The following is a 27,897-nucleotide window of genomic DNA, read 5'->3' on the forward strand; positions in this document are numbered from 1 at the left end:
AGGGTCTTCAAGCAATCTGTCTCATTCCCTCCCTGTGGCAAATCTGATTTCATCGCTTCATTCTGGAGTGATTTTGATACATATGAATTGTAGGTCAAATGCCCTAAACCTGATATTTTCTGAATTTTTCTAATGTTTGGTGCTAAAGCTTATTGACAGCTCAGCCCAAGCAGTTGCCATCAGATAATAGAGCACTCTGGACAAAGAATACCTGAATGAATTTTTTGCAGGTACTTAGCAGATCAGGTAGTCTGTCAAACTGGGTAATTCAAAAGCTATTTTTACCTTAATGGGTCTGTTTTAAATGTGCACAGCCAAGGTCAGCACATTAAGATGAATTTATAATGTTCATGGAAGGAGAAAATATTTTTGGAACTTAACTTTTCCCCTAAGACAACAGAAGCTATAGTTTTTTCTTTATTAACTAATACAGGAATATTGGAAAGAATACAAGGATACTCATTTCCTGACTGACCAGGGTGCCCAAAGACAGATTTCTTATGTTGTAAGAAAACAACACGTATATTAGTTGACAAAGTACAAAGTTTTTTGCACTTGAAGTATGATTCCAGTGATTACTGGCCTGATACACACTTTTGTAAATTCCAGCTTCGTACCAAACATAAGTCACCCACGGAAATCTCTGAAGTTCCTCTTACAGTAGTGCATGAGAAAACAATCATATTGGGTCAGACCAATGGTCTGTCTTTGCCAGTGGCCAGTAACAAACGCCTCAGCAAAGAGCAGGATAAACAGCAGATCTTCCGCCTTTCCATCTTAAGAGATGACCTCAGACTAAGATATTATGAGGAATAAAGGGGTTTTGACAAGACCAGGGGGATATATTCTGCACTTTACTTCACCTCCACTAATGACTTTAAACATCAGTTTTAAGGACAGGACCTAGCCAAAAAAAGCAATGAACAATGTCCACTTTGCCCTCTTGAGATCAAATCCTTATGGAGAACAAATTCATACATATGCAGGAAAGATCACTGCCTAAGCTTCATCTAATTGTGCAATTAAAGTTTTCTTTCATAAAGCCTTTATCTGTTCTTATATCAATCTCAAGCAATTATTTACTTGGAATACCGTAACTGTACTGTCTTGATCACCGAGTGGACATTTGCTTAGTTCAATACAATTACTGTAACCAGTAAGTTAATGTAAGCTCATAACAGAGATGCCATCATTACATAGATTTATGAGAAGAGCACTAAACATAAAATTGAGGTAATTGCCTGTGTGCTGCCAGGCTATTTTACCAGTTAATATAAATAATATCATTCTCAGCATGAGCCACCAGAAGGACATCATCCTTAAAAATAATTCCTCACCTGCCACTGTCAGAAATTTTCACTATAAACTTGATGAAGAACATGTCACTAAGTGTTACTGACAATCATATATTACTGGGGAAAGGTGGTTACCTCAAGTACCCCAAACAATCTGTTGTTTTGGTATGTTACTACATAAAATTGATTTAATGCTGTAATTTTCCATTTCTGTCTGGAGCACAGGCTGCTAATTTATTAGTCACATATATTGAAATTTCTCCTTTTTCCATTCATGTATAAATTTCCCTAAGCAAGCTGAGCTGACTGTATTTTGTTTGGTTTATTTTTAAAACTTGGAAAAATAAATCACAGGTCAAGTTCTGCTACTCATGCTATTGAAACGGGTCCTACAAAGCAAGCAAAAGTTAAGTATCATACAGAAGACCTGAGATAGGAAAGGCTGATATGCAGAAAAAAAGACTTATATGTTGGGGGGTTTTTTATGCCTGCAAATAAAAAGTTAAACAGAAACACCAAGAAGGAAGAAGTAGAAGGATTTTGTTGTTGGTTTGTTTTTTTTCTTAGTAAACAATTAAATAGTTGATTTGAATGGCTCCTACAGTATATGTTTGAATTTTTATTCAAATTTACTTCCTAACTTCTTTTTTTTTTTAATTTTTCAACTGAAGAAAAAAAATACATATATGTGCAAGTCTGAGACAGTGAGTATGGAAAATTTTGTCTGCCAACAGTTGCACAACAGCAAAAGCAGCTCCCCTAGCACTCAAGAATGCTCATGCATGACCTACCTCTGCTTTATCCATCAGGCACACTCTTTATCAGAGGTCTTTATGAATCCATCAAATATCATCATAAAGCATAAACGTTGTTGTAACTGAATAAAAGATATTTACATTTTATCATACACCAGTGCCTTTGAATTTTCTGAAATACAGGGTGATGATCTGAACAGGATCACTGGATCACTCTCATGCTCTTCATTGACGTGGAGTCTGTATAGTAGCACATACAGATGAAGGCAGGACTTGCCTCATGTACAGGATGTTTCAAACAGATGGACCGAATTTGAAATCACTATGTCTTTGAAATTGGGTTTATCTTTTTGAAACACCCTGTACTTTTTAAAAGTAATATTAGGGCATGCCACAGATATAACTGAGAAAGATCTCAAAGAGCTGCAGGAGGAATGACTATAATGGCAAATGACTCCATGCTTCATAGTTCTGCAGCCAATTCCAAGGTGGTGCTAAGTACTTCAAAACCTAACAGCTTTTAGGAGAATAACTAAATAACAATCAATAGGATCTATTAAAGCTAGAGGTTCCCAAAGAAAATTTTGTTTATTCCAATGAAATTGGTGGTACTACAAAACGTCTGGTATTATATTCTTACAGGGAAGGGACTAAGACAGCAACATTAGTAATATTCCTTTCCTTGTAAAAGAAAGTTGCAGAGTGACCACAATTTTTGCATATAAACCTGTCTTTCCCTGGCCTTGTGCTCACCAGGAACCTTCCAGGTAAAATAACTAATAATCAAAGAAGATCTTGATAGCACCTATGCTACTCTTGACATATTCAATAAATGCAGAAAATTTCAGGACGACTACCTTTCTGAAAATTGGTACATCTGCCCAAGACAGTGGAGAAGATGTAGTGAAGAAAAGATTCAGCAATGGGAGTTTGTATCTCATTATTCCATGCCACCCTTTATAACATTATGTTTGGTTATAAACAAATGCGCTTTCTGTGTATTTGGGGAAATGGAGCTTTTCTAGCCTGAAAAGACATTGCAAGTACAAAGAAGCTGAGATCTTGTCTATCTGAAAGTCAAGCAGCAGAGATAGATTTCGGGTAACAAATGTTTTCCAGTCAATTAAACTTTTAAACAGTTCTCTGGCTCAGGACCCTGTAGGCCACAATATTGCAGTAGGAAGTATTGCTCATGTTCCAGGCTGAGAGAGATGTGCCTTCTCTCTTCAGCCTCCTGCTGAAATAGCAGCAATACTAATATTACCATGCCTCACAATTTTGCCTTCTATCCATCAGTCTTTCAAGAATATATTCCATGACACCAGACTAACTTTCAAATATTCTTCCTGAATATTCTTTCCTAAACTTGTATTTGCAACTGATTGTTAGGATCAAGGCACAAACTAAGCAGTAGTTATTCTCCTAATCTCATTATAAACTATCAAGTTTTTTATCAGTATCCCTACAGGACAATTTTAGCAACAACTTCTGGATAAAGTAAGTATTTGCTCAAATTTTTTTAATTTTTTTTTTTTTTTTTTCAGTTATAGAGCCAGGATTTTACATTGCACCATACAGAATATGAATAATCTTGACTCAGGAATCTCACTTCTTTTGGCTCTAGTGTGTATATCTTGAAAAGCCTTGGGTGACTGAGCTAACAGGAAAAGAAAAAATTCAAGTGATACAACTGGTATCAGCTTGCTAAGCTGATAGCAAGAATGTAAGATAGCACAACCAAATGCATAGTACAGAATAAAGAGCACCTTTGCATAAACAGTGTGTTGAACAGAGGACAAGGCAGCTCAGACAGTGTGTCTGTAGCTTAAACACAAGGAAACCCTAAGGCAACTGCAAAATGCCAGTGCAAGGGCCTGAGGAGCCTGTCAATGAGGCCAATGAGCCTGATGCAGGAGTGTGTTGTTTCTGGGGCTTGTGACCAAACAAAAGAAAGAAGTAAAATGAGAAATGCAATACAGTATATTAAAAGAAAAAAAAAAAAAATCATTCTTCTGCTATTAGGGGATGAAGAAAAACTATTAATCAGCTTGTTATAAAATGTAGGGTTTGGATTTTTGCTTTTTCAGTAATGACAGTGTAATTTTCAAAACATGTACTTTTGGTATCTGATTTCGTCATTAAGACTTGAGAAAAGAGAGACATTGATAAATGAGCCTGCAAAATACTGTGCATGGGGAAGAGTAAGTTAAATAGATGATATGTGATAACAGCTACCAGTTTCAATGGTTGTTATCATCCTGAAAAGAAGTGTGTGAGCTTTGAGTTTCTGACAGATTATACAACCACAAATGTCCCAAAAAAGACACAAGAAAAACACCCCTCCTCCACTTTCCCATGAAACAACTGCAATGCTACCGACTGCTGCTAGTGATTTTCAGAGTCTGTCTGTTTGCTTCACTTGTCTGTTGAACTCACTGACCCTATTCTCCCAGTTGCTTTGCTAAAGAGACCATACAACCTTGTGGTAATTTGTCTGTAGGTTTCCTCCCCCAACACAGTCTCATTTTGTTGCCTTTCAGAGGCAGCTCCCTCAGCCTCCCTCTGCATTGCTGTTGCAGATGAGGGGTGTCGAGTGTATCCACCACGCTTGCTTGCCTCTGTCTGAGGCCATCAGGGAACTCCTGGCAAAGAGATTTCAGCTCCCACCAGCATGGAATACTCCAAGAAAACCTTAGAAACAAGCTGGATAGTTAAAAAGTTTCCAGGAAAGCTGGCTGCAACACTCCCCCAGTTTCTGGCTCATAATCAGGAAAAGAGTGATCAGAGGGGCTGCAGAGTAGCACTGTCAATTTGAGGAGGAAACATTTCCTTCACTGAATCAGACATTGGCATACAAGTACTATCAGCAGTAGTTCAGCAGAGGACATTTCCCATGAAACTTGCTTCCCATACCTGAGCAAAAGCTTATCCAGATAAACCCCAAGCTACCACTGGCATTAATGTGAAGAACTGAACTAAATATATATATATATATATATCCAAGACAGTCTTATTACATAAGATAAGGTTAGAACTAACTCAGTATCTCAGAGAATGACTTGTGGCACTGAGATTTACAAAAGTTAATGCCATTAGCTTTACAACTCAAAATCTTGCTAAAAAGATAATCAGGTTTATTCACCAAGACATATTTTCCATCCCTGCATGTGGACTGGCATTCCTAATACTTCCATTCTATGTTAATACAGTTTTATATCAGCTGTTGCATTATTTTGCCCCTGGCAGGGACTGTTTCCCAGAACTGCACTTTTTTTTTTCCCCTTTTCAAAATATTGGCTTATTCTAGTTCTCAGATTTCCCTGGCAGTGTTCACAGAGTAAAGCACTGCTTAGCAGAAGGGATAAGGCAGACACAGTGTCTCAGGAGTAATGCTGACAATAGGAAATAAAAATCAATATTACAATCTACACAATATTAACAACAGCATTGCCTTCTAGGTACTGCAGTAAGACATAGTATTTGAAAGGTCCCAGCTGGGAGTTTGAGTGCCCAGCCTGCTCCTGAGCTCAGGTCCACAGCTTTGCCTAGCAAGGACAGCACTGATCTGCTAGTCTGTGTTGGGGATACCTCACCCAGAACACCCAGTCTCATTCTCCTTTTTATGCTCCTCTTCCTAGCAGTATCTCAAGCCAATAAACCACTAGCTCTCTAGGGCTTGAGCATTTTTACTTGGTTTTCTAATTCAAATTACATTGAATGTTAACACAAAGTACAAATTGGTGAAAGGGCTGTGGCTATTTAAGTCCTATATATTAATCTTCTGTGGGAGATTAATAATAAGGGAACATGATAAACACCTACATAACTACATGTGCAAATTGTAACTGAAAGTTAAGTGTTAACTATATGCATATACCTGATCCGTTGCTTTGCAAACACGCGACAATTGGCAAGTATCTGCAGATGTGCTGATAGTGCTACTCAGGTATGTTCTGACTGTCTTACAGAAAGAAAGGTTTTAATGAAATAAATGTCAAGATGATTTCTTGGATGACTGCTTACACTGGGATTTGATCTCTTGTTTATACTTGCTTAATACCCATAAATTACGGCATATGTTTCAGAAGCATGTAATTACACTTGTCATTCTGGGTGTTAGATTTGTAAGTACTGCTGACAAACTGTGCAGTGATAGATGGCCAGTTCAGATATCATTTATGGCAAGTTAAATCATTTTCCGAAAAACACATGTAGCACTGTAATATGATCAAAGATATATGGAAGTAATGTTACTTTTGGTTTTACAAGTTCTTACCAGCAGAATAATTTTACTAACTTTGCCTTTCTCCCGGTGCCTATTCAATAATCCTTTGCATAAAAATACCTTAAATGCCATTAAGCTTTTCTGTGATGAGTCCATAGCTGTATTTTGCAATTTGCAGTATTACTATCAAGGTTTGTTTACTTGCTTGTTGGAGAGAACTTTCAAGTCACTTATATGATTGCCAGCCATACCAAAGTGCTACACTAGCCTGTGTGATGAAAAGACCAAAGTACTTCTTGCATTTTTTTTCTAAGGTAGCGATAAATGTTTCTTTGCTTTTAAGTAGTAAGCAAAGGAAGAGGAAACATTCGTGTACTATTTTGCATGAAATTTCCGTGAGTCACTTAATGCCCTTAAACCAGCTTCAGACATTCCAATTGCTACAGATGGTAATTGAGCCTATGCCCATGAGAGAATACTTGGCCCACAATACCAAGATCTCATTCCTGCAAAGCCAATGTTCAGCTACCACCGGCTTTCCGGGCACGAAGGACAACCTGCCACTGTAGGCAGGGTGGATGATTTTTAACTCATTGGCTTAGGGTAGGCTGCTTCAGCATATCAAAGAACACACATGGCTGAGTTTTGTAAACCAGAGCAAAGTGCTTATCTGATACACTGCCAGATAAAACCTGATGCTAATAGCAGCACATGCACAAGCTGTTTTGAAGAGTAGGACAGCGCTACTTCTCCAAAAGTATAATCACTTTGATCTAGTGGTGTTGCACTTCTCACTTCCTCAGGGCCCTGGTGCGCTGCCCAGCTGGGGCTGCAGAGTTCTGCCTCCTTACAGCTCTCAGGGTCCTGCCACCATTTTCTGTTCTCCTGGGCACGTGGTACAGTATAGGGAATGCAGAACTCAGCTCTTGGAAACTGGAAATAAACATGTGAATGATGTTTCTTAAAAACTTCTTTCCCCTCAATCTTTTCAACAGAAGCTTTTAGTAGTATCATTGAGATTCATATATATTGACATCTAACTTCATAACTCGTTTTATTCTAGTTAGTGGAATTGAAAAGTATCCCAATCAAAGTCATAACTTCTATATTCTTTCATTATGACTTACAGAAAATGTTTGTTGCATGCTGTCCTTGCCTCCTCCAGCCCTCCCCACACCATGAGCCTTCAGTTAAGAAATTGCACAGACATAAATATTTAGAGACACTTGTAAGTTAGATTTGTTAAAAAAAAAAAAAACTTCTGTCATAGTCCAATTATTTTATTTTATTTGTCTATTTGACGTTATTTTGATGGTTCATTTCCTGTTTAGGTTTTAGGGAGATGCCTGGAGCACTGCTGCAAATAGAAGTTGTAAAGTAAAATACAACATTATTTATTATTATTATATCAGTCTGCCTAAATAACTATAGTATCCACAATATTCATAATAGTCTGAAGAAAGAAAGAATGACAACACTGTCAATAGCTGCTGTGGGAGTGTCCTCCAATTTTCTATACTCAAAATGAAAATCTCTGAAGTCCTTTTGTAAAGCCCTATGTGTAAAACAAATCAAAAGTAATTACAAGCCTGTATGCCAAGGACAAAAACCATCTATATTTTATGAGAGCATGTAAGTAAGACAGTTCATGCCAAGGGTCTTGCACTGCAGAGATATCAGCCCTAGATACTGAAGGACCTGCTTGGCATTTAGGAAGTTCAGAAGTGAGATGGACTCTCACTGCTGCTGTATAGCAGTAGGTTAGAAATAAGTATTTAGAAATTCCTAGTCTTTGGAAGTCACTGGATCTTCATCTATGATTGGTGAACATACACAGACACTTCCAAAAGTCCACTTGAACTTCAGACTCACAGGGCATGATTCAGCCATTCATACAAATACAAGGGTCTGTCCTTCAGGTTTATGTTAAACTAGGCAGCTGAAGATAGGGGTGAGAAAAATCTTGTGTTACCATTCTGGCCAAGACTTTCAAACTTCATCTTATAGATAAAAGCTTGAAAATCTATGGCTAGAGCATCTAGATGAGTGTTTCGGTATCCAAATATGCTTTACTGTTAGGTCTCCCCCTGGCATTCAGCAAGACTTCTTTAAAGAATTTCTATTGGTTCTGGTCTCTGTCACCACTTATCTGTCATTTTTTGGTTCCAAAAGGAAAAATGAGGCTGTAGTAGCTGCCTGTATTATACGTAATAGTCTAGTGGTTAGACTACTCATCTGGGAACAATTAACCATTGAGTTATAGGGTTTTTGGACATGAAAGTCTCTCCTGCTGAAGCTGTTCATGTTTTCATAAACAATTAAGCTTCCATTGGACCCTCCTGATAGTAATTCACTGTATAGTACAGTATTCAGAAAGGAACAAGGATAGGTAAGTTCAAATCATTGCTCTAATGAATATTTAATGAATTTTAGCAGAGATGAAATAAAGCATTCCCATTGTGAAAGCTTATCAGCAGTGAATAGACAGCATCTGGCAACAGCAGCATTAACTTGTGAGCAGCTGTTCAGAAGGAGAAGAGCAGGAAGGAGTTTTCAAAGAAGCAGATGCACAATTGCAGGCCAGTTTTGAGAAAGACTTCTGAGATTAGAGCCCTCAAGGGAAAGTCCTGCACACAGAAGACTGGTGAGATAAGACCTGTTCTGGCAGAAAGAAAAGTCACTGGGTGGATGGTCAGGGTAGGTAAATTATACGGTGTCTCAGCATTCCCACTTCTGCAACGTTCTCAAACTTCGTGACCAGAACTCTTAATGTTACTCTGAAGCAGTTTTGTCTGATACTGTGGGGACTGGAGTTGAGCTGTCCCATGTCCTAACTAAATTTGATTCCCTGATCTGAGTCCAAAAGGAAGAATTTGCCCAAGAGCCTTGTGTAGGTCATGAGTAAACACAATGGGATAAGAGAGGCACCACCACCTGATGAATGGTACCCAAGACTTTTTGTCTTTTTCAATTATAACATTTCCAAAGGAGAATTATATTTTTCCACATGGAATATAAGAGCATTTAACACAAAACAAAACATTTTGGAGACCTCTCCTAAAAAAATAAAATAAAATAAAATAAAATAAAATAAAATAAAATAAAATAAAATAAAATAATATAAAATAAAATAAAATAAAATAAAATAAAATAAAATAAAATAAAATAAAATAAAATTTAAAAAAAAAAAAAGCCCCCAAGTCCCAATTCAACATGTTCATTTTGGTTCAGATTAAAATGCATGTTTATTTTCCGTTCAGCTGTCAAACTAATTAATTATTTGTGTAGCCTTCCTCACAATATTGCATTATTGCTTTGGGTATATTAAAAACAAGAGAAAAGGAGAAAATCTAAAAATAGGAATCACCTCTTCTAAAAGGTGTAGAAGGGCCTCTCAGCCCCTGATCCACCCCGGTAAATAGATGAAGCAGTTATTTGCCACACAGATGCCAGAATTTGCACTATTCATAGGGATTTTTACTTAAGCTAGAGATAAACAAACAAAATTTTAATGAAATCAGCATGAAAAATGAAATTAAAAAAAAAAAGAGTTCTGTACACCAAGAAATAAACTGGAATAATTGTCAGCTAGCAAGTCTATTACAAAACTGATTTGACTGTCACTCTTCTCAAACATTTAAGAACAAAAAATAATCCACTCAGCTAAATCGAACATACATTTGCACACACCTGTCTTAGTTTTCTTTTATCCTACACTACTCAATTTCATGCTTTGTTGTAATAATGGCAGACATTCCTTTTTCCCAATCACTCCAACATAGACTGCAGAGATGAGTTTTAACAAGTTTAATCTTACTGGGCAATAATCAAAGTATTTTTTCCTGACTCTAGACCTGGCTTTGACTGTCATGGTTTTCTAAGGAGGATGTACAGCCTCTCATTGCAGGTCAGGCAGGTTTCACCACTTGCTCCAGAAACTGATGACTTGCATATTTAAGTCATACAGTGGGTTGAATAATCCCCTTTCATAGCAAAACCCAGAGGAAGGAACTATGTAAGAGGATACAAGGAATCCCTCGTTAAGAGCTAGCTATATGAGGTACTTATATGCCTCCATCCCTCACTCTTATATCTGATTATCGAGGAGCCTTTATATTCACAAATCCCTTGCGGCACAGAAGTGCTATAACCAGGAAAGCAGAGCCTGGACTTCTGTCCTCCAGAGCCACTTGGGCACCCGGCTTCACCAGCATCAGCTGCCAGGCTGAGGATTCGCTTCTGCGTGACTCGCCCAAGGTCACAGAGAAAATCTGTGGTGAAGCAAGACAAAGGATGTAAGGCTTCAGCGGGCACTACTGCACAGCAAGGGCAGTCTGTCACACTCAGACAAAGCTTTGCAGCCGGCCATTGAGCTGAATGATTATGTGGCCCATCCCAAAAATACCCTCCGTTTTCATAAGCTTTTTACATCTTTACTCTCATTTTCTCCTACATGCCAGCATCAAAAATTATTTGATGTATAAGCAAAGATGCAATAAAATAAGTGTAACTTGAACGGTGAATATTCATTCCTGAAGCACAAGTCCTTTGCTACTCAGTCTAAAAATAGAAATAAGCAGAGAGAAAGAAAAAAAAAAAAGAAACACCAATACAAACAACAAGCATTCAAACTTGGCAAGAACGGCAGGAAATCATACCTTGAGTCACATGGCAGTCTCAGCGTCTGTTCCAGCTACAAGATTTTCATCCTCCCATGTGCAGCGCAGCTACCCTCCCTTCATATTCCAGTCCCTAATACCAGCCCTACAGATATTATTCTTTCTCTGCAGTACATCTTGTCTCAAATACCTTATGTATCCGTTTTTCCAAAATGTTGTTCTGTTGGTACTGGAGATGTGAACTAGCTCACAGATGATGAGCTTTTGCTGTTTGGAAGATATTTGGCAAAACAGTTCCCAGGAGGATGAAACACCAGTTCCAAATGCATTTAGGTTTTGCAAGTGGAATTTTTTGTAACACACACAAAAAAAGGAATGCTGCTTAATAAGATAAATGTTTACACTTAAACTTTCAAAGGGCATCATCAAATCCCGTCCAACAAAGAAGGCATAAAGAATCTTTTTCTCTCATGTTTCATGCTTTCTAATAGCTTTTACTTGCATTACAAACACTTCAGTTCTGCCTGAACAAAGCACAAAGAGAATCAGCCCTTTAATCCTCAGGACAATACATATTTTCTTCACACTTTGGAAAGTAAATATAGCAGCTGGTAACTTTTAAATCCTGTGCTTTGTTATGCAAAGGACTGCAAACAGAACCATCAAAGTTAGTGAAAAATACTGAATACTTTACCTAGATTATTTTCCCACACATACAGAAACGTATATTTTAATACTTCTATCCAATCTAATTTTAATAAAACTAAGAAGTAAGAAATTTGGCATTTCTCCTATCTCACACAACTGGATTAACCTTCAGACACTGTACAACAGTGTACTTCTTGGCAACATTTTTTTCTAATAGTCAACCTGTATTTCGCCTCCTGAAACAATATCCTAGCTATACATGCTCTATTAACTCGTATTTATCAGTAGAATTGGGGGTGTCATATTTGTAGATAGTCCATATTAAAAAGGCCACTCTGAAGAGACGTGTCTGTGGAGGTCAAGTTCTCATGTCCCCCAAGATCAGAGCTGTCCCACGGAAACAAATCATCTCTCTTCCAATTGAACATATCTCTTTGCAGAATGAGACCAAAAGAGCATCAGCATGATCATATCTGAAACCATTACGAAGCAATAATTTAGGACCCACATCTGCTGTTGCTACACACCTGTTGAACTCCTATACTGGAACAGAAAGCCTACTGACAGTAATGCCAACAGAGTGCAATATTGCATGGACAAAGGACATTATTTGCCTCAGGATAAATCCAGTTTTTCAGTGGTATAATTCACTGGCTTCCCTGGAATACATTGCCCTCTCAGGGATTCTTCCTCATTTGAACAAGACTAAAAGTGACACAAAAATCAGACTCCATTTCCCTTTTGAGTAAACAGAATTCAACAAGTGGATTCCATCCAGCTGACTACAGAATGCAGTCACTTATGCTACTCATCCAGTGCTCCTGAACTGGGCAGAAGCCAGATCCAGATATCTGAATCAGAAAACAAGACTTGCCCCTGCATCAAGCCTTCTTCAGTCTTGGGATTCCCAGACCTTTACATGTTCCACTCAGTGTATGATGCCAACCTGTTCGTCTCTTTCTGGAGGACATGTTTTTGTTTGGTCCCAGACACCATAGGGATGAGCATCCTCTGAGTCCCCAGGACTCTTTGTGCTGCTCCTAACGATAAATGAGCTTCTTGTCTCAGGTTACCAAAATACTCCCACAATACTCTATTGGAAGGTTATGTAGTCCAAAGCCAATGAGTGTATGGTCATATAATAACATAGCAAATACACATGTGCAGAAGCATACATACAGCCATTGTATATTCCCTCCTTTCTATTATTGGCCAGTATGCATTTTCTTCTACAGCAGTGCATTTCAACATTTTAGTCCATGCTGCATTTCACTTAATAATCCTTTCACATACCATCTGAATGGGCAAGTCTCCAGACCTCCTGTGGCTTCACCTGCGTCATACAGCACACCTTCTAGACTGGTGAGTCCTTGTCTAGGTGACAGCCCTCAAGGAAGTCAGCTCTTCTGGAAGGGGATTTTCTGTGTTTTAGCACTATTGATAAAACCAAAGCATACTCATGGTACTAGAAGAAGAAATAAGAATGGCAAGAAAGGCAGCCCTTTTTCAGATTTTTTTTTGGGCTTTGTTTTGGAAATGTGAGGCCGGAAGAACTATTGCAGGATCTATAAACTCTTTGAAATGTTTCTCTAATGAATAGCCTAAGAATAACTCTGGTCATAATTTTTCACTAATACCTTAACATTTCAAAGGACTTTACGAATGAAAACCAAAGAATTTGAGTAAGAGTAACAATCACCATGGGGGATCAGTGCTACCATAATGCAAGGGAGTTGCTTGGCAAAATTTTGCTCAGCCTGGGCGAAGGCTGTAATGGCATTTTAAATGTGACAGAGCCACTATCAAAGTAAAAAGCTAATGGAAGTTTTTAGGAGTTTTTTGTACAAAAATACCCAAAATGGGCTATCATCCTTTTGCTACTTTTAAGTTTATAGAAGAGCCATGTATCAGTGAAGTAAATGTATCAGTGAAGAAGAAATAAAGATCCTGATTCTGCCTCTACAAATACTGCTGCTACACAACTAAATGCTGGAGGCACCTGCTATGAAAGAACATAATCCAAAACTCGAAATATTAATTATTCCAGCTCAGAGAAATCACTTTTGCTCCTGTTGCACAGTCTCAGGCTGTAGAAGAAATACAACAGGAAGAGAGCTCTTGTAATACCATGCCATATCTCAGCATTGCTATCAGAAATAATTTATTTCAGGGAAGAGTTAGAGCTAGGTATGTATCTGAAGCACTAGACAAGAAATCCTACAATGAGGTAAAAAGGAGAGACCTTTATCCCTTTAGGGCTCACTCTCAATAAACATTTTCCTTATTTCCTGTTATACCCATATATAGGTCCCACTCATAATTCACCTGAACTCCAGTTCTTCTTTTTGCTGACACACTCATCCTCATAGCCCCACAGAAACTGAGACCAACTCAGAGCCTTGCTTATTCAACACATCTGAAAAAAAAATGTTTGGAGACTGTGGAATGAAATACTCACTTGAAAAATAATAAGAAAAACTACTTTTGGACCACTGGTTTTAAGACAAGAAGAAAGAGAAAAAGGACGGGTGGGACATGGAAAAGGAGATGACTGGGATGCATCCTACAGGAAAGTGAGGAAGGAATTAAGAAACTGGCACCAACCTTGCTTGTGTTTAAAATCTTCTCATAAATGTGTACAGAGCCACCTATGACTTCCATGCAAGGCTTCTGAAGCCTTCCATTGAGAAGAGGTTCTGTCTGGTGACAGTACAACCCATCCTATTTTTGTAAATGTGAAAGATTCATCCACACTCATAGACCTGATCCAGTCTCCCTCTGAAAGAATTTTACTCTCTCTATTTAGGACACAGGCAGCCAAGGGCAAACAGCCTCCCAATTTAAGGCTTGACTTAAATGCTTAATTGTCCTGTCAGAAGGATAGGGAACATAATATCTTGCTTTTCTGATCTGGGAGCATATGTAGATCCCAGCCCAGAGGAGCATTTTCCTCTTGGCTATTTAATTCATTCATGTGGAATTAGTGTCCTTCAGTATGACTTTTGTTCGGCTGACTATATTTCTCTGATAAATGCTATCAAACACAAGGATATACATTTAAGCACTCTGAACTAGTTTAATCCTAAAAGCACAATGTGCTTTAGGGAAAATAATGAGAATGGAAATACACAAACCCACAAAATCTACCGGTTGGCTGTAACACACAATAGTGCCTGGTTTCTGATGACAGTCAGAATTCAAGACTATGGCACAGCTGTCACTGTACTGAAACAATTATCTACCAGGGAAAAAAAGTAGGTCTTAATTTAGTTCTCATTGTGGCTAATAAAACTAACATTACTGTACTAAAACACTAAAACAGCATCAATGATCCTTGCAGCATCTTGGCTTTCCTTTAGTGTGATGTAGGAGCGGAGATCTATCCCAAGAAACCAGCAGTGACATCTATGCCAGTAAATCACATAATTTCAGAGCAAATCCCTCAGCCACAGCTCAGCTGCCTCCACCACTGAACTATCAGGACGGTCCGTAGCTCAGCCATGACCTGTGCCAGCCAGCAGCCTCACCATTTCCAGACAGTCTTCAGAAGTCGACATGGGTCAGGAATCATTCCCTCCCAGTAGTCTGCATGCAGTCCCATGATTTGAGGAAACAGAGAAGTTTATGATACGGATGTGGATTGCCTGTGTCAGCTGCCCTCAGTGCCAAAGAACTATGCCAGGTACATTTTGTTTACTAGCAGAGACATAAAAAGTGCTTCCTATTAATATTAAGACAAGATCTTAAAAAAAGCCTACTGCAGAGTTGGTGTTTCAGCGTGTGAGTGAGCCCTTGCTGAACTGCTAGACGCCTGTCAGCCTTTCGGCATTCTCATTTGTGAAATTACAACTTGTATCTGTACTAATAAAGGTACTTTTTAATAAATAACTCAGGGGCCTCTGTCACAAACAACCCTAATGCAGTAGTAAGAACTCAGCAAAATTTCAGCCGTGAAAGGGGGAAATAATTCTCTCTGCATAAGCAGTTTCCGTCATGTGAGGGAAAGACACATGTGTGTGTCTATATATATATATGTTCCCAAATGCCCTTGGGGAAAATCAGACTGTTGGTCTTTAATTGTTACATTCTGTTTGTAAGATGCTCACATGCTGTGGTTATGGAATGACATAAAACCCTCAACATTTTAGACAGCTTCAGCTTCCCTGCAAAAACGGGAGACATCTCAAACCATTTAACAAACATTAACCAAGCTCCCAATTGTTCCTGTGAAATTGTTAAATACAAGCAAATCAAAATGACAAAAGTGAAGCACAAAAAGGTCAAGAGACGCTTCTCAAGCCTTGTAGCAAGCCAATGAAAAACATGAAAAATAATACAGAAAATCAGGTTGCCCCTTTGCTCTAACCACTAGTTATAGCACCATGCAAGAATGGGAGAAAACTAAAAATATTAAATCTTTATAGAAATATTTAAAGAATTAATATACTGTAAAATACTGAATGAATGCATCAAGTTACTTTTGTACTCCCTTGCCTCAAGCAGCTTAGCACAAATAAAATTTGATGCTAATCAATCCTAGCAGTTTTCACAGAATCTGAAAACCTATTATTTCCTCTAGCTGCAACTAAAAAATTTCCCAACTGGTTCATTATTGATGCTTGCAAAGTATCTGTTTTACCTATAATTTTATCCTGGTGTTGACCTGGTATTTGCCTCTCTTAGCCATAACACATTTAACCCACTACTGACAGAAGAATCATGGTTGGATTAAAAGAGCTTTTTTGCATAATCAAGTATCTATTACCATGGAAATATAAAGAGATATAAATGTTGTGCCTATGTAAAAGTTGTTGAATTATTTAAAAAAAAAAAAAAAAACACCAAAAAACAGAAAAAATGGAATTATTATAATGGTATTTTTCAGCCAATAACCAGACAAGATGCTCAGGCACTAAACAGATATGTGCTCATAGTAAGCTACAAAAAAACATTGTAAAATTAAATGGGATGTATTGGCAATGTGCTCCCTTTATAATTAAAAATGATTCAGAAAGTGAAAATATTATCTAGAACAAAAGTAAAACAAATCTGTTAATCTTAAGAGCTGATTTCAAAATGTTTCAGTCGTCTTCTCCCTACTAACAATTTTTCTTCACACCACACAAGATTTTCCACATACGTTTTACCCATCAAAAAAAATCATCTTATTTCAGTTTTCAAATGCTATGCAGCAGAAAATGTTATGGACAAATGCAGCATGACACAGTGAACAGAAAACTGATATGTTTTAATGATTGCAGCACACTCTTTTATTGATGAATGCCAATATGTAGGGTAAAATTCTTGAGCTTGTTCTTCACTTCTTATGAAGTATATGGTAATGAGGCCCTGCAGTCAGATATTGAAGAGACTGACTCCTGGGTCCCTCTGGAGCCTCTGAAGTCAGTAATGCTCATGAGGTGCAAAAACTTCTGTAGATATAGAGTCAGGATCTGTGTATAATTCAGGTTTCCTCACAGAAGTATGTATGTGCTCTCTGAAATCTTGTGGCAAAGTCCTATTGCATTTTATTTACATAATATTCCCTTTAATCATGAGGTGCACTCTGTTGTCACAATTAAATACATAGCCCTGCATTTATGAAGTACAGTGAGGTTCAGCTCTGTACAATGGAAATGCCCTCATTTCTGGGAGGCCTGTCTGCTGTTTTGTGCAGTTCTGGAACACAAGGCAGCAAGGGTGCCAAATGGCAGCCAAAAAAAAAAAAAAAGACCTGCAACTGAGCCTAAAAAAGCACCATCTAGATACAGCCCTGGTAGCTATGCAAGACTGTCAGCCAAAGATATATGCTAAAACCCAAAATGAGGCAAGGAAACAATCAAAGCAAATAAACAAAATGCTTGGGGAACTAATGCATTCACTTCTAGATTTACTGAAAGAAACTATCCCTCGCATTTCAAATGGTTGCACATAAAGTTGAAAGAGTAACTCCACATTGCCGTATGTACTTTTGAAGAGGTGAGTATAAAATGTATAAGGCAAATGTGCATGAAGTGAATATTAGTCCCTTCAGACAGCAGCTATGAATGTGGATTACAGTTGTGCAGCAAGGGAATTTGACCAAAAAGAGGAAATAAGTCATTTAGTGTTTGGAAAAGAGAAGAAAACAGAAGGCAAGGAAAGGCAAAAGGCAAGTCAAAACAAGGCAAGAAAAAGAATAAAACTGTCAATTAATATTTTGGCTTTATAGACATGTACATAAATATACACATAAAAGCTTAAGACCATAATTAACCAAGCATACCATCCACTCATCTCAATTCATATGCAAACCATCATCCCTAGGCTGCTCCCAGTGTGACATTGGCTAGAAGATGTGTGAAGGTGACAGATGGAGTATACCAAGAAGTTCAGAAATAACGTGAGGACACTAGCATAAACTACTGTCTCTCTTTTTGCCAGCAGATTTTAACCATTGACATGAGTTATTCAAATATTACACAAGTAGAAGTTTCGAATACAGGCAAGTGAGCAAGTGAATACATGAAGTGAGCTAAGTTACAGCGTCTATTGTTTCCTTCAAGCCAAGTTTTGAGGGACCAGGAACAGCCCAAATACTTGTGAGCATCACACAAAGAAGTGAACCGATACTACCTGGCCATGCCTGAGCACCCTACAGGAAGTCAACATTTCAGTGAGAGAAGCCAGGGAAGGAGGTAAGAGAAAGATTTTGCATGATGCACTCAATAGAAAAGTTGTGTGTGTGCTCTTGAGAGCTGGCCAGCAGGGACAGCCAGCCTCTCAATAGATCCCACCAGCCAAACAGAAGCCAACCTGACAGCATGATTTCCAGACTGAAAAAAAAAAAAAAAAAAGAAAAAAAAAAAGTCAAAAAAAGTCACCTTCTGTTACCGAGAGGAAAGAGAAGCTCCTGGTGCACCAGAAGAAAGGAAAGAGGCTGGACTGTGCCTGTCTGTCCAATGTTTACACTCACTGCCATGGGAAATGCTAAAAAAACCTGCCAAGGCCCCAAATGCATTGACGGGCTCTGCAACACCCTCCCTTTCCCAGCCGTGGATTTGGCTCCATGTGTTCAAGGTCATCTCCAATATGGTGCAGATGTTTGGCCCTGACACAGCTTGGGAAAACAGCTGTGAGGAAGAGTAATAAGAAACTGCATCAGGACCTCTGCCTACCTTCTTTACTCAGCACCAACATTTCAGCTCTGGCCCTTGCCCTGAGCTCCTGCTTAAGCTACTCTCCTGGCCGTGTACCTTGCTGATCATGACCTTGCCTTGCTGATCCCAGCCTTGACTTGCTGACCCGACTTCCTGGTTGACCATCAACCTGACTCACTACTATGGACTTCTCTGGCCACCACTGAACTGCTGGCTGAACTTGGTTACATGTATGGACCTGTTTTGTCCTTCTCAATTAGGTGAGGCTGTGCTCCTGTTCATGAGACCACTGCCTTCTTGCCTTGCCGTCACTTCAACTCATCTCAATTTCCCTTGTGAAGCAGCCCACTCCTGATGCTTTCTGACACGAACAACAGTAAAATTATAAAACTACAATAATATGACAAGCCAACGGCTTCAACTGGAGACAATCTGTCCTGATGTCCACAGAGAACTGTTGGAGTGGGTAGCTGTATTGTGTCACTACCCAACACAGTCCTTCTGTGCTCACCTCTGAAGGTCCTCTCCTTTTTACCACTGTATTTTCAGCAAGACCGCCTCCAAGTCCTGAAAGCTTAATAAGCAACTGTTTCACATGTTTTTTTTGCATCAAGCAGCAGAGTAACATAGGCAAAAAGCAGTCTCCTTAGATCATCAAGGAATAACAGGTCCACTTTCAAACAGTTAATTCATTCAACAAGTGTTTACTGTTTGTAAAGTGCACCTGAAAGGTCTAAAACCATCAACACATGAAATTTAGGCTATCTGAATTTGGGCCATAAGGTTTTGGACCTACTAAGGGCAGAAAATCACCTGCTAAGAGGTGGTATGCCTAGAAATTCACAAAAGGAGAGAGGACAGAGAAAAATTCAAGGTGAGCCATTTGACCAGGAGAAAGGCTGTAGATCAAGGTCAGTTTCTGTGATGCCCTCCCTCCCCTCTTCTCATGAAAACACTTAGATAAAAGGATACCATGACTATCAATCAGTTTATGCTATCCACTAGATCATCAGATGGGGCTATTGACCTGTATGTTTTATGTTGTAAAATCAATAGAAGAAAGGAAAAAAATGGTAAGAAAAAGAAAAATAGCAGCATGAAAATCTGAACTGCTGAGCACACTGTTTCTCAGGCTATCTTTGTTTGTGTATTCACATTGAGTGATATACTTCTCACAATTTCATCATAGATTAAAATTTTACTGGATTATGATGTTCTCAAAAAATATGACATTTAGGAACTTCAAAGTAGATATTAAAGCAATACTGAACTTCAAATTACAGGTTCAACTTGTTGAACAGAACTGTTAGACAGAAATATGGATGAATCACACTCATCCTGGGTATAATGGAATCAGGTATTTGCATAAGGATGATCACTGACTTCAATGAAAGTAGAAGCATTCGCACCACCTGAGTGCACAGCCTTGACATATGCCAAGATAGAGTGAACACAATTTCACACCTGGAGCCCTGGTGAGCATAGACCAAGGTCTTGCTTCTCAGCTGCAGAGCTGTGGGGATGCATCAGGTGAGAATCCTAGCCCATGTCTTTGGTTTGAGTACAACCCAAACTGGATTATACTTCTATATTTCTGGCAAATGACCCTTAATTTCCTAATCCTCTTGACTATAATCATTGTGAAGAGTTTCTACAGCACTGCTAAATGAGGGCCTTATCCAGAAGCCTTTACTCATGCAGAGATAGATCTACTTCTGAGAGGAAGGTGTAAAAGCAGACTTCAGACGCAGGTCCAACATCAGACATTAAAGAGTATAATTTGTCATTTTTACATTATTAAGAATATTTGTGCAGGATCTATAATTAAAACTAAAAGAGATGTCTCCTCCTTTTGCCAGCAGCTGTGTTACATCAATTAAATGGGTAAATAAGATCCTTCCCCAGAGGGGATATCACATGATCCTCTATTGATTAAGACTGCAGTAGAACGTTATTTGCAATCTTATTGCATAATGGAAATCAGGAGGTAGCTGTCATGGTTTCAGAAGACAAATTGCTGCTATCTTAGACAATTCATAGGCCTCTTTCCCTCTTGCTGCTCTTAATTCACAGTTAATGCATGTCTGACAGGGCTTAGTTTCTTAAATCGGTCTACGGCACTGTATTCAACTCAAAGCTGGCTGTAAGCAGTAGTCTATGTGGCCCTGCATTATGATGGGTATTAAAGTGACCATTCCATCTATCATTCCTTCAGAACTATGCATTATTTAATAGAGTAACACAACTTCAAAAAAGGATGTGAAATTAAAAACAGACACCTCCTGCAGCATGCATGATTGTTCCCAGGAGAGACAGGCCTTCCCCACCAGGCACAGCTCCAGAGTTGCTCCGTTTTGTGTACTTGATTTTCACAAGTAAAACATACAGCTTGAACAAGTCCACTACTCTCAAACCTGTGCAGCAAGTGCAGCCAGGGATCAGTTTTGAAAATGTAATGAACACCTGACCACAACCCAGTAGATATTTTGCCCCTCCACTGAACTGTAAGTCCATCATTATGCCCTTCATGGAAGGACAAAAATTTTTCTTTAAATGACTGAAACGCTCTTTACCAATTTGAGAAACCTTCAGAAAATAAAGCAATTCTTTCCTTACTTCTAATCAGTCTCTCAGTTACAACAGTCAGAAAACAAGTGCAACACTTGGCAAAACACATGACAGTAATATTTAACATCACTAGAATCTTCTCCACCAAAGAAAAAGAAAAGCTCCTTAAGCAGTCTTTGGTAGTTGAGAAGTTGTAGGACATAAGGCAAAATTTCTGAATGGAAGGAAAGAGTCTGGATAACAGGGAGTGGTAGGACAGTAGTAGATTCAGACAAAAGTTACAGCTGTTCCATGTGTAGAAAAAGTGCTGAGCTTACCGTCATCTGTTTGCCATTGCACAAGATTCAAAATTAAATGTCTGCTGTTTGATCTGTTCCAGCTAAGTTGATTGATTAGAATGTGTTCATCTTCCCTTCTAATTTAGCAAGTTTAAAAGTGGCATGTTTAGTTTTCCATTACTTATAATGCCAGAGCCTAATAAAGTACACAGAAGGAAATGCCAGTAGAAATGTTGTCCAAAGGTAATTTCTCACAAAGTAATAACAAAGTCCGCAAAAAAATATTATCTTGTAAAAAATATGGAGGAGGTTAAGATTTCAAGGAAATCAAAGATATTTCAGTACACTTCATTTGGCTAGACATGCACATCAATAGCACTAGATTGTTACTGACATATCTTCCCATTTAGGGAAATTATCCGGTCTTCCTACAAATTGATTTGTGTTTAAAACTTACATTTCATTCTCATGGAAATCTGCGAAATCAATCTCAACCTAGTCTTGATGAGCATAAATGCTCAATACGGAGAAAATGTGAGTAGTAAAAAAATAAGGATATAAATCCCTAAAGAATTAAAATGTGCTCTGCTTGCTCAGCACTTCAAAAGCAGCATTCAGCACCTTAAACTAAGGTTTGCAATTGTTGCTTTTTTCTATTTTTTTTTTCCTTCGATTTGAAAGGGCAAACCAGTCATTTCAGATTTCTGAATAAAAAAAAAATCACCCCACTTATTTCATCGTGCTTGAAATTTAAAAGAAATATAGAAAATGCTCCTTACCTTAAAGAGTCTTAAAATATTTGCAACCATAATGGACACAGAACTTGCTGCAGCACCTATCACACCTGATATCTTGTCTGGCTTAGTGAAAATAGGTGGGTCACCATTTGCACACTTCACATCTGAACCATCTTTTTCTATCAACGCTTGCACAAATGTTAAGGATTGCTCCAATGCATAAGTGTCCCTGGAACACGTATCAAGGATCCGGACACCTAAGGTGATATTGGTAAGAAGATCAGGGTCTTTATTAATCTGATCAATTGCATACAGCATTGCCTCTAGTCTGTGGATCCCTTTCTCCTTCTTGAGCTCCCCACAAGGCACCCCTCTATCCCCTTTTGCATGGACAGGGAACAGTCCTCCCAAGATGATGTCCCCATCCAGTCGGATGGAGTGAGCGTATTCCTGGCCATGAGTTCTTTGCATCAGGGTGAGTATCCAGTAGCATTTGGCTGTTAACAGGAAGAAACAATGGCATGAAACTAATTGTTTTCCTCTGTATACCATCTTCTCTGAAGACTTTGTCGCTATCCAGTATCCAGGTTTTCTTCTTGCTAAAGGGTGGAGCTGACCATTTGGAGCTGCACTTTCTGGAGGCTACCATCAGTGCCCAGTAAGTAATATAGAACCATGTGGTAGGTAGAAAAAGGATCTCAGCAGAAGTACATAAAACGTGTTTTACAAAAAATGTCCACTGATGTCATGGGTTGATCAGCTTTTCTGAGAGGTGGTTTTTAATTGACGGTGAAGTGAAGGGTAGTATCTCTGGTCCTGATGCCAGGAGGTCAGTATCTTCTGTCCTTATATTTTACCCTGCAACTGAGGTACTTCTGAAAGAAACAGTGAGAAATACCATTTAGTTCAGCAGTTTTATACCTGTCATACAGTGTATTTACATTTTAATATGAGTTACATCACCTACGTTTTACTTTTTATATTCTGTAAGGGAGTAATTCTTGGCCTTCTGTGAATCTGAACATCTGGCTGCATTGTACTACAAGCCAGGAAACTGATGATACCAGCAGAAAAAAAGCCAAATCGGGGGAACTAAACTTGGCTTGGTGTTCAGATTCCCACCAGTAATTTGTATTTACCTTCACAATGCATGACATACAGAAACGGACTTGATCCATAACACACTGTATTTTCTGTTTTGCTGTATCATTCTGTTCCAGTCTACAGAAGTGCAAGAACTACTTACACTCACAGAGAGGTTTCATTTATGACAATGGAGTAATCAGGACTCCTGAATTTAAGCACGCTCTTCAGCTGCTGCAGCACAAGCACATTCAATTCATTTGGATAGTAAACTGATCATTTCTCCAGTGGAATTCACTTTTTTTTCTGGACTTACTATATACTTAAAATGTCTTCCAGATAATTTCTAACACTATATTACTTTTTTGAAAAGGTAGCTGATTTCTTAAGCAAAAAGATCACAATGTATTCTGTTAGGAAACCAGCTGAACATCCAGTATTCCCTTTCCAACATTTTACTTGAGCTGAGGTCCAATATTAAGACAATCTCTATTCTCTGCTTGCATTTGGACCAAATTAAATAGGAACAATGTTGTGCCCCCACTGACATCCAGAAAAGTCTCACTGATTTTAACAAGATCAGGATTTCAAACTACATACCTAAACACCTGACTGGCTGTTATAAATATCTCCAAATGGCCCCCACTTAAATTCTCAAGTGAGTGGTATTTATTTATTTCAAAATTTAACAATGTTACACATGCTTGAATAAAGTTTTATACCTCTGAGGAGAAGAGAGTGAGCTAATTTAACCTAATACTAAATAGGCACACCGTGGGTAACCACACCTGAGCCAGTCTCTCAAGGCAGCTGCTGTAGCATATGGAGAGTAGTGGACATTCTAGGGTGCAATACACCCTTTTCTTTAAAAAAAGTTTTAATTATTATTAAATTGATCACAGTGAAAAAGTGCCTACCTCACTGCCTTTACAGAAAATCCAACCAACAGGTTCATCTGAAGATATGCACTTTGTCATTTGTGATCTGACTGGTTCCTTCCAAAAATATGATCAAATTAGAAGACAATGACAGACAAAATTAGAAGACAGTTATAGACAGCTACACTGTTTTTCAAAGATGGGTTTTTTTCCACAAGATTTTTATATGTTCTGTGGTAACAAAGCTCAAAATGTGACTTGATAATGCTTTAAATTGATCATCCTCTTCTCACATCTATTTTGTTACGTTTTTACTCAAATGATAACATTAAGCTCACAAAAGCTGAAGAAGAGTTTTTAAATAACAGTTATTTGAAGACCTGAGAAAAAGGTTCGCAATAGAAAATCTTCTATGGAATGCAAAGGTATCTGGGTGTGATTTGGTAACAGAGTGACGACTTGAAAATGAAATGTGTTTAATGGGTGTGAATAAAAGTACTGCAATTGGGAACAGCAGTACACAAGATTTTCAGCACCTCTTAACATTTAGTTTTGCTTGAATTTGGCTCAGGGTTGAATCTAAATGAAAAAAAAATGTCTGTGCTGTTTTATGTGATAATCTCATCATTCTCCTCTGGCTCCTTTTGGGCACGTAGTTTAAATATCTGACCAGGCTTTGGCCCCGTGAACCAAACTCAGACACACTCACAAATGGAGCGATTTGACTAACGTCACTGTGTGAGCTGATCCAACCCCATGGGATGTTTCTCGTATGGCCCATGCTGTAGAGAAATGACTGTGTTTACTATTAACTGGCCACAACTGTCTGATGTCTTGATTGCCTTGGCAGGAAAACACAGTTAAGGATACAAGTAGTAAAGAGTTAAGAATTGTAGCTGAACCTAAAATAGGCACAGAAGCAATTTCCTTTTTGGTTCCACAAGGAACAACCAAGTGATTAGCCTGTGCATGTGTGTACAACCCATACACGGAGCAATTCTCTGAGGTAATGAAAGATAAGACTGCTCTTACTTAACACTGTACAAAGAACAAGAAGGCACCATTGAAAAAGTGAAAATATTCATGAATTTTTAAAATGACATTTTTTCTCTTGCTCAGCCTCACGTCAATTCCTCACAGCCAAAGAACACCCAGAAATTAATGCAACTGTCAGTCTTTGTAGAAACAAATATTGATGAATTCAACTATTACAACCCAAATCCCAACAACAATGGAGAAGGCAGAGTAAGCCTCAGTCCAGTACCATATGTGGAACTGACTGAAAGTCAAATTAATTGATAATGAGCATTTTTCAACAGTATAGTCTACATAAGCATTAATTGTTCTGCCTCAGCTTGCATGTTTTCCTGATAAAATATGTTTCTTTGCTGCAAGTGTCCACAGCTTGTCTATAAAACACACATAAAATTTTAAAATGGTGTTTTTAAAAATTTAAGACCTTTTAGTCTTTTTTATGTTACCTAAGAAATAAAAGCTTCTATTACAGTGCCTAATTTATTCATGCCACACTGCTTTTCATATATTGATTAATATTAACTTTTACAGAATGTCATAAGCCTGTGTAGCTAAGTAGAAAGCATCTGATGTAAATTAATGCCATTTTTATCAATGAATTTTAGTGAAAAAGCATGGGCCTCAGGGCTATAAAGCCTGAATGAACTTTCCTCATGTGCAGAGATTTCATTCAAAGTGAAATACTGTCCTTTTCCAATTGACCATAAAAGTTTGAATTAATGCAAATATACTCTCAATTTGCCAGGTTCCCCACTGTAGTAGTTGGTGTTCACTAGAAACATGACTTCAGAGGAGAAATTCACACATTTCCCCAGCACGGTCCGAGAGTAAGTGCACCACAAAGCCTCTCTTCCAGTCACCTTGGAATATATGCTTCTCTTGGGTTTAATTCATTAAATATATCTGGCATTATCAGAACATACTGCTATTTTTAAAGTCAGCATTTCAGCACAGACCTCACTTGTTCTGCTAGAATATATATTTATTTTTAAACCTAAGGAGGCGGACTACTGCAAGACAGGGGACTTGGAAACTTATGCATGTAGTGTCTGGTTCTGAAACTACTTCCTGCTTAAAATCATTCAGCTTTATATATATGTAGCACTCAAGGATGGGTACTCTGGTCCCCTGTTGCCAGAGTCAGTGCATCAGCCTGTGCCTGGACTGGTCACTATTCCAACCACAGACTCACTGCACTGAGAGATGGGCTTATCATGAAAGTTCTTTATGTTAATGAACACGTCTAAATAACGAGCTGAGAGTGACAGAGAAATAACTTTAAATAATATAGGTGACTCTATTTTGATAACAATGTTCTGGAAAGAGCCACCATCAGCTGGCACTGAAAGTGTGGCTGAAACCATAGAGAAAGATATAATTTCTTCACCTGGAAATATTGCTTAAAAAAATCTCACAATTACAGACAGATGCAGGAACAAGGACTACTCTTCAGAGCATAAGCAGGAAAACATGTTCACTGAACTTCATCAAACATTTTTTAATTGTCATTGCCAGACAGACACACATGAATCCTTTACCGAGGGACAAAAAAGGCTATTTAGTGGCCGGAAAACACCTGAGAAAAAGTATTTAAAATTTTGTCTGAGACCAAAATATTCATTTGTCATTGCATTTGAAGTACATTTGAATTGCACTAAAATAAAAGAAAACCAATATTCTGTGAACTAGAAAAGAAGGAGTTTTAGGGTGGAAACCCACTTCTACTTTGGCAAAATGTCAGACTGTCCAGTCAACGCAAAACTGAGCTAGTTCTACTGAATGAAAATAAATTAACAGCATCTTCCATTACGAAGTTATGAGGAGGAAAAAGAAATGCAAAACTGTTTATTTTTACTTTCTACTTCTAATATGTTACATCTGAACTACCAAAAAGGATCATCTTGCTAATGTTCATTTCAATATTCATAAATTTTGCCTTTTCTGCACAGCAGTTAGTGATGAACAAATAGCTGAATTTCCACAAAGTAAAGAGTTGCCACCTGCATAGAGTAACCTGACACATATAGAAGATTAATAGGTTTTGCTGACAACAGAGAGGAATTTGGGAAACTGTAGGTCTTGACATCGCAACTCCTAACTTGCAGGAGTATTCTTCATTGATGTAAGTAGTCTTATCTACTTCAGCTCTTCTGTAATGATTTGCTGTGCCCCTGCCACGGAGGTAACCTTTACACAATAATCGGGACTTCAAGGCAAGTCACCCTCAGCATCTCGTTTACAGAACTATTTATTCCTAGTGCACCATGAAGGAAATGTCTCCACTCAGTCTGATCAACCGTTTTTCAAATACCCCAAAGCACCTGCCTTCTCTTTCTACCCTGCAAATAGCCATTTTCCAAACAAACTACCCTGCTGAAAACCAACATGAGTCCTTTTGCCGGGGTGAGACTAATAGGAGCTTACACTTTTTAAAAAGGCAATAACATCAAATATTTTCATTCGCCCTTGCTTGGTCTCACAGCTGGATAAACCCCATCAATACTAACACCTTTAGAGTTGTTTTCACCTCTGGTCTGGCAAGCGATGATCAAGATTTTCCCAAGCAGCCTAGGAGAGCTTCCTCTGCTGTTTTTGTTTTCATTTTACCCTCTTCCCACCAGACTCCCGGTCCCCAGC

The 27,897-nt window shown here is 38.3% G+C and overlaps 1 protein-coding gene across 6 annotated transcripts in view; it reads right to left on the reverse strand.

Moving 5' to 3' along the window:
* The window catches only part of GRM8 (glutamate metabotropic receptor 8), a 337,236-nt gene that overhangs the window by 306,560 nt on the left and 2,779 nt on the right, over positions 1–27,897 (reverse strand). For all 6 annotated transcript variants that reach the window (XM_065857875.2, XM_071803378.1, XM_071803380.1 and 3 more), the window contains one exon: positions 22,307–23,139. In XM_065857875.2, coding sequence (XP_065713947.1) covers positions 22,307–22,816 — 510 coding nt within the window. In that variant the 5' untranslated portion in view covers positions 22,817–23,139. The remainder of the gene's footprint in view (positions 1–22,306; positions 23,140–27,897) is intronic.

Source organism: Patagioenas fasciata, chromosome 1, assembly GCF_037038585.1.
Source record: "Patagioenas fasciata isolate bPatFas1 chromosome 1, bPatFas1.hap1, whole genome shotgun sequence".
Lineage (NCBI taxonomy): Eukaryota > Metazoa > Chordata > Aves > Columbiformes > Columbidae > Patagioenas > Patagioenas fasciata.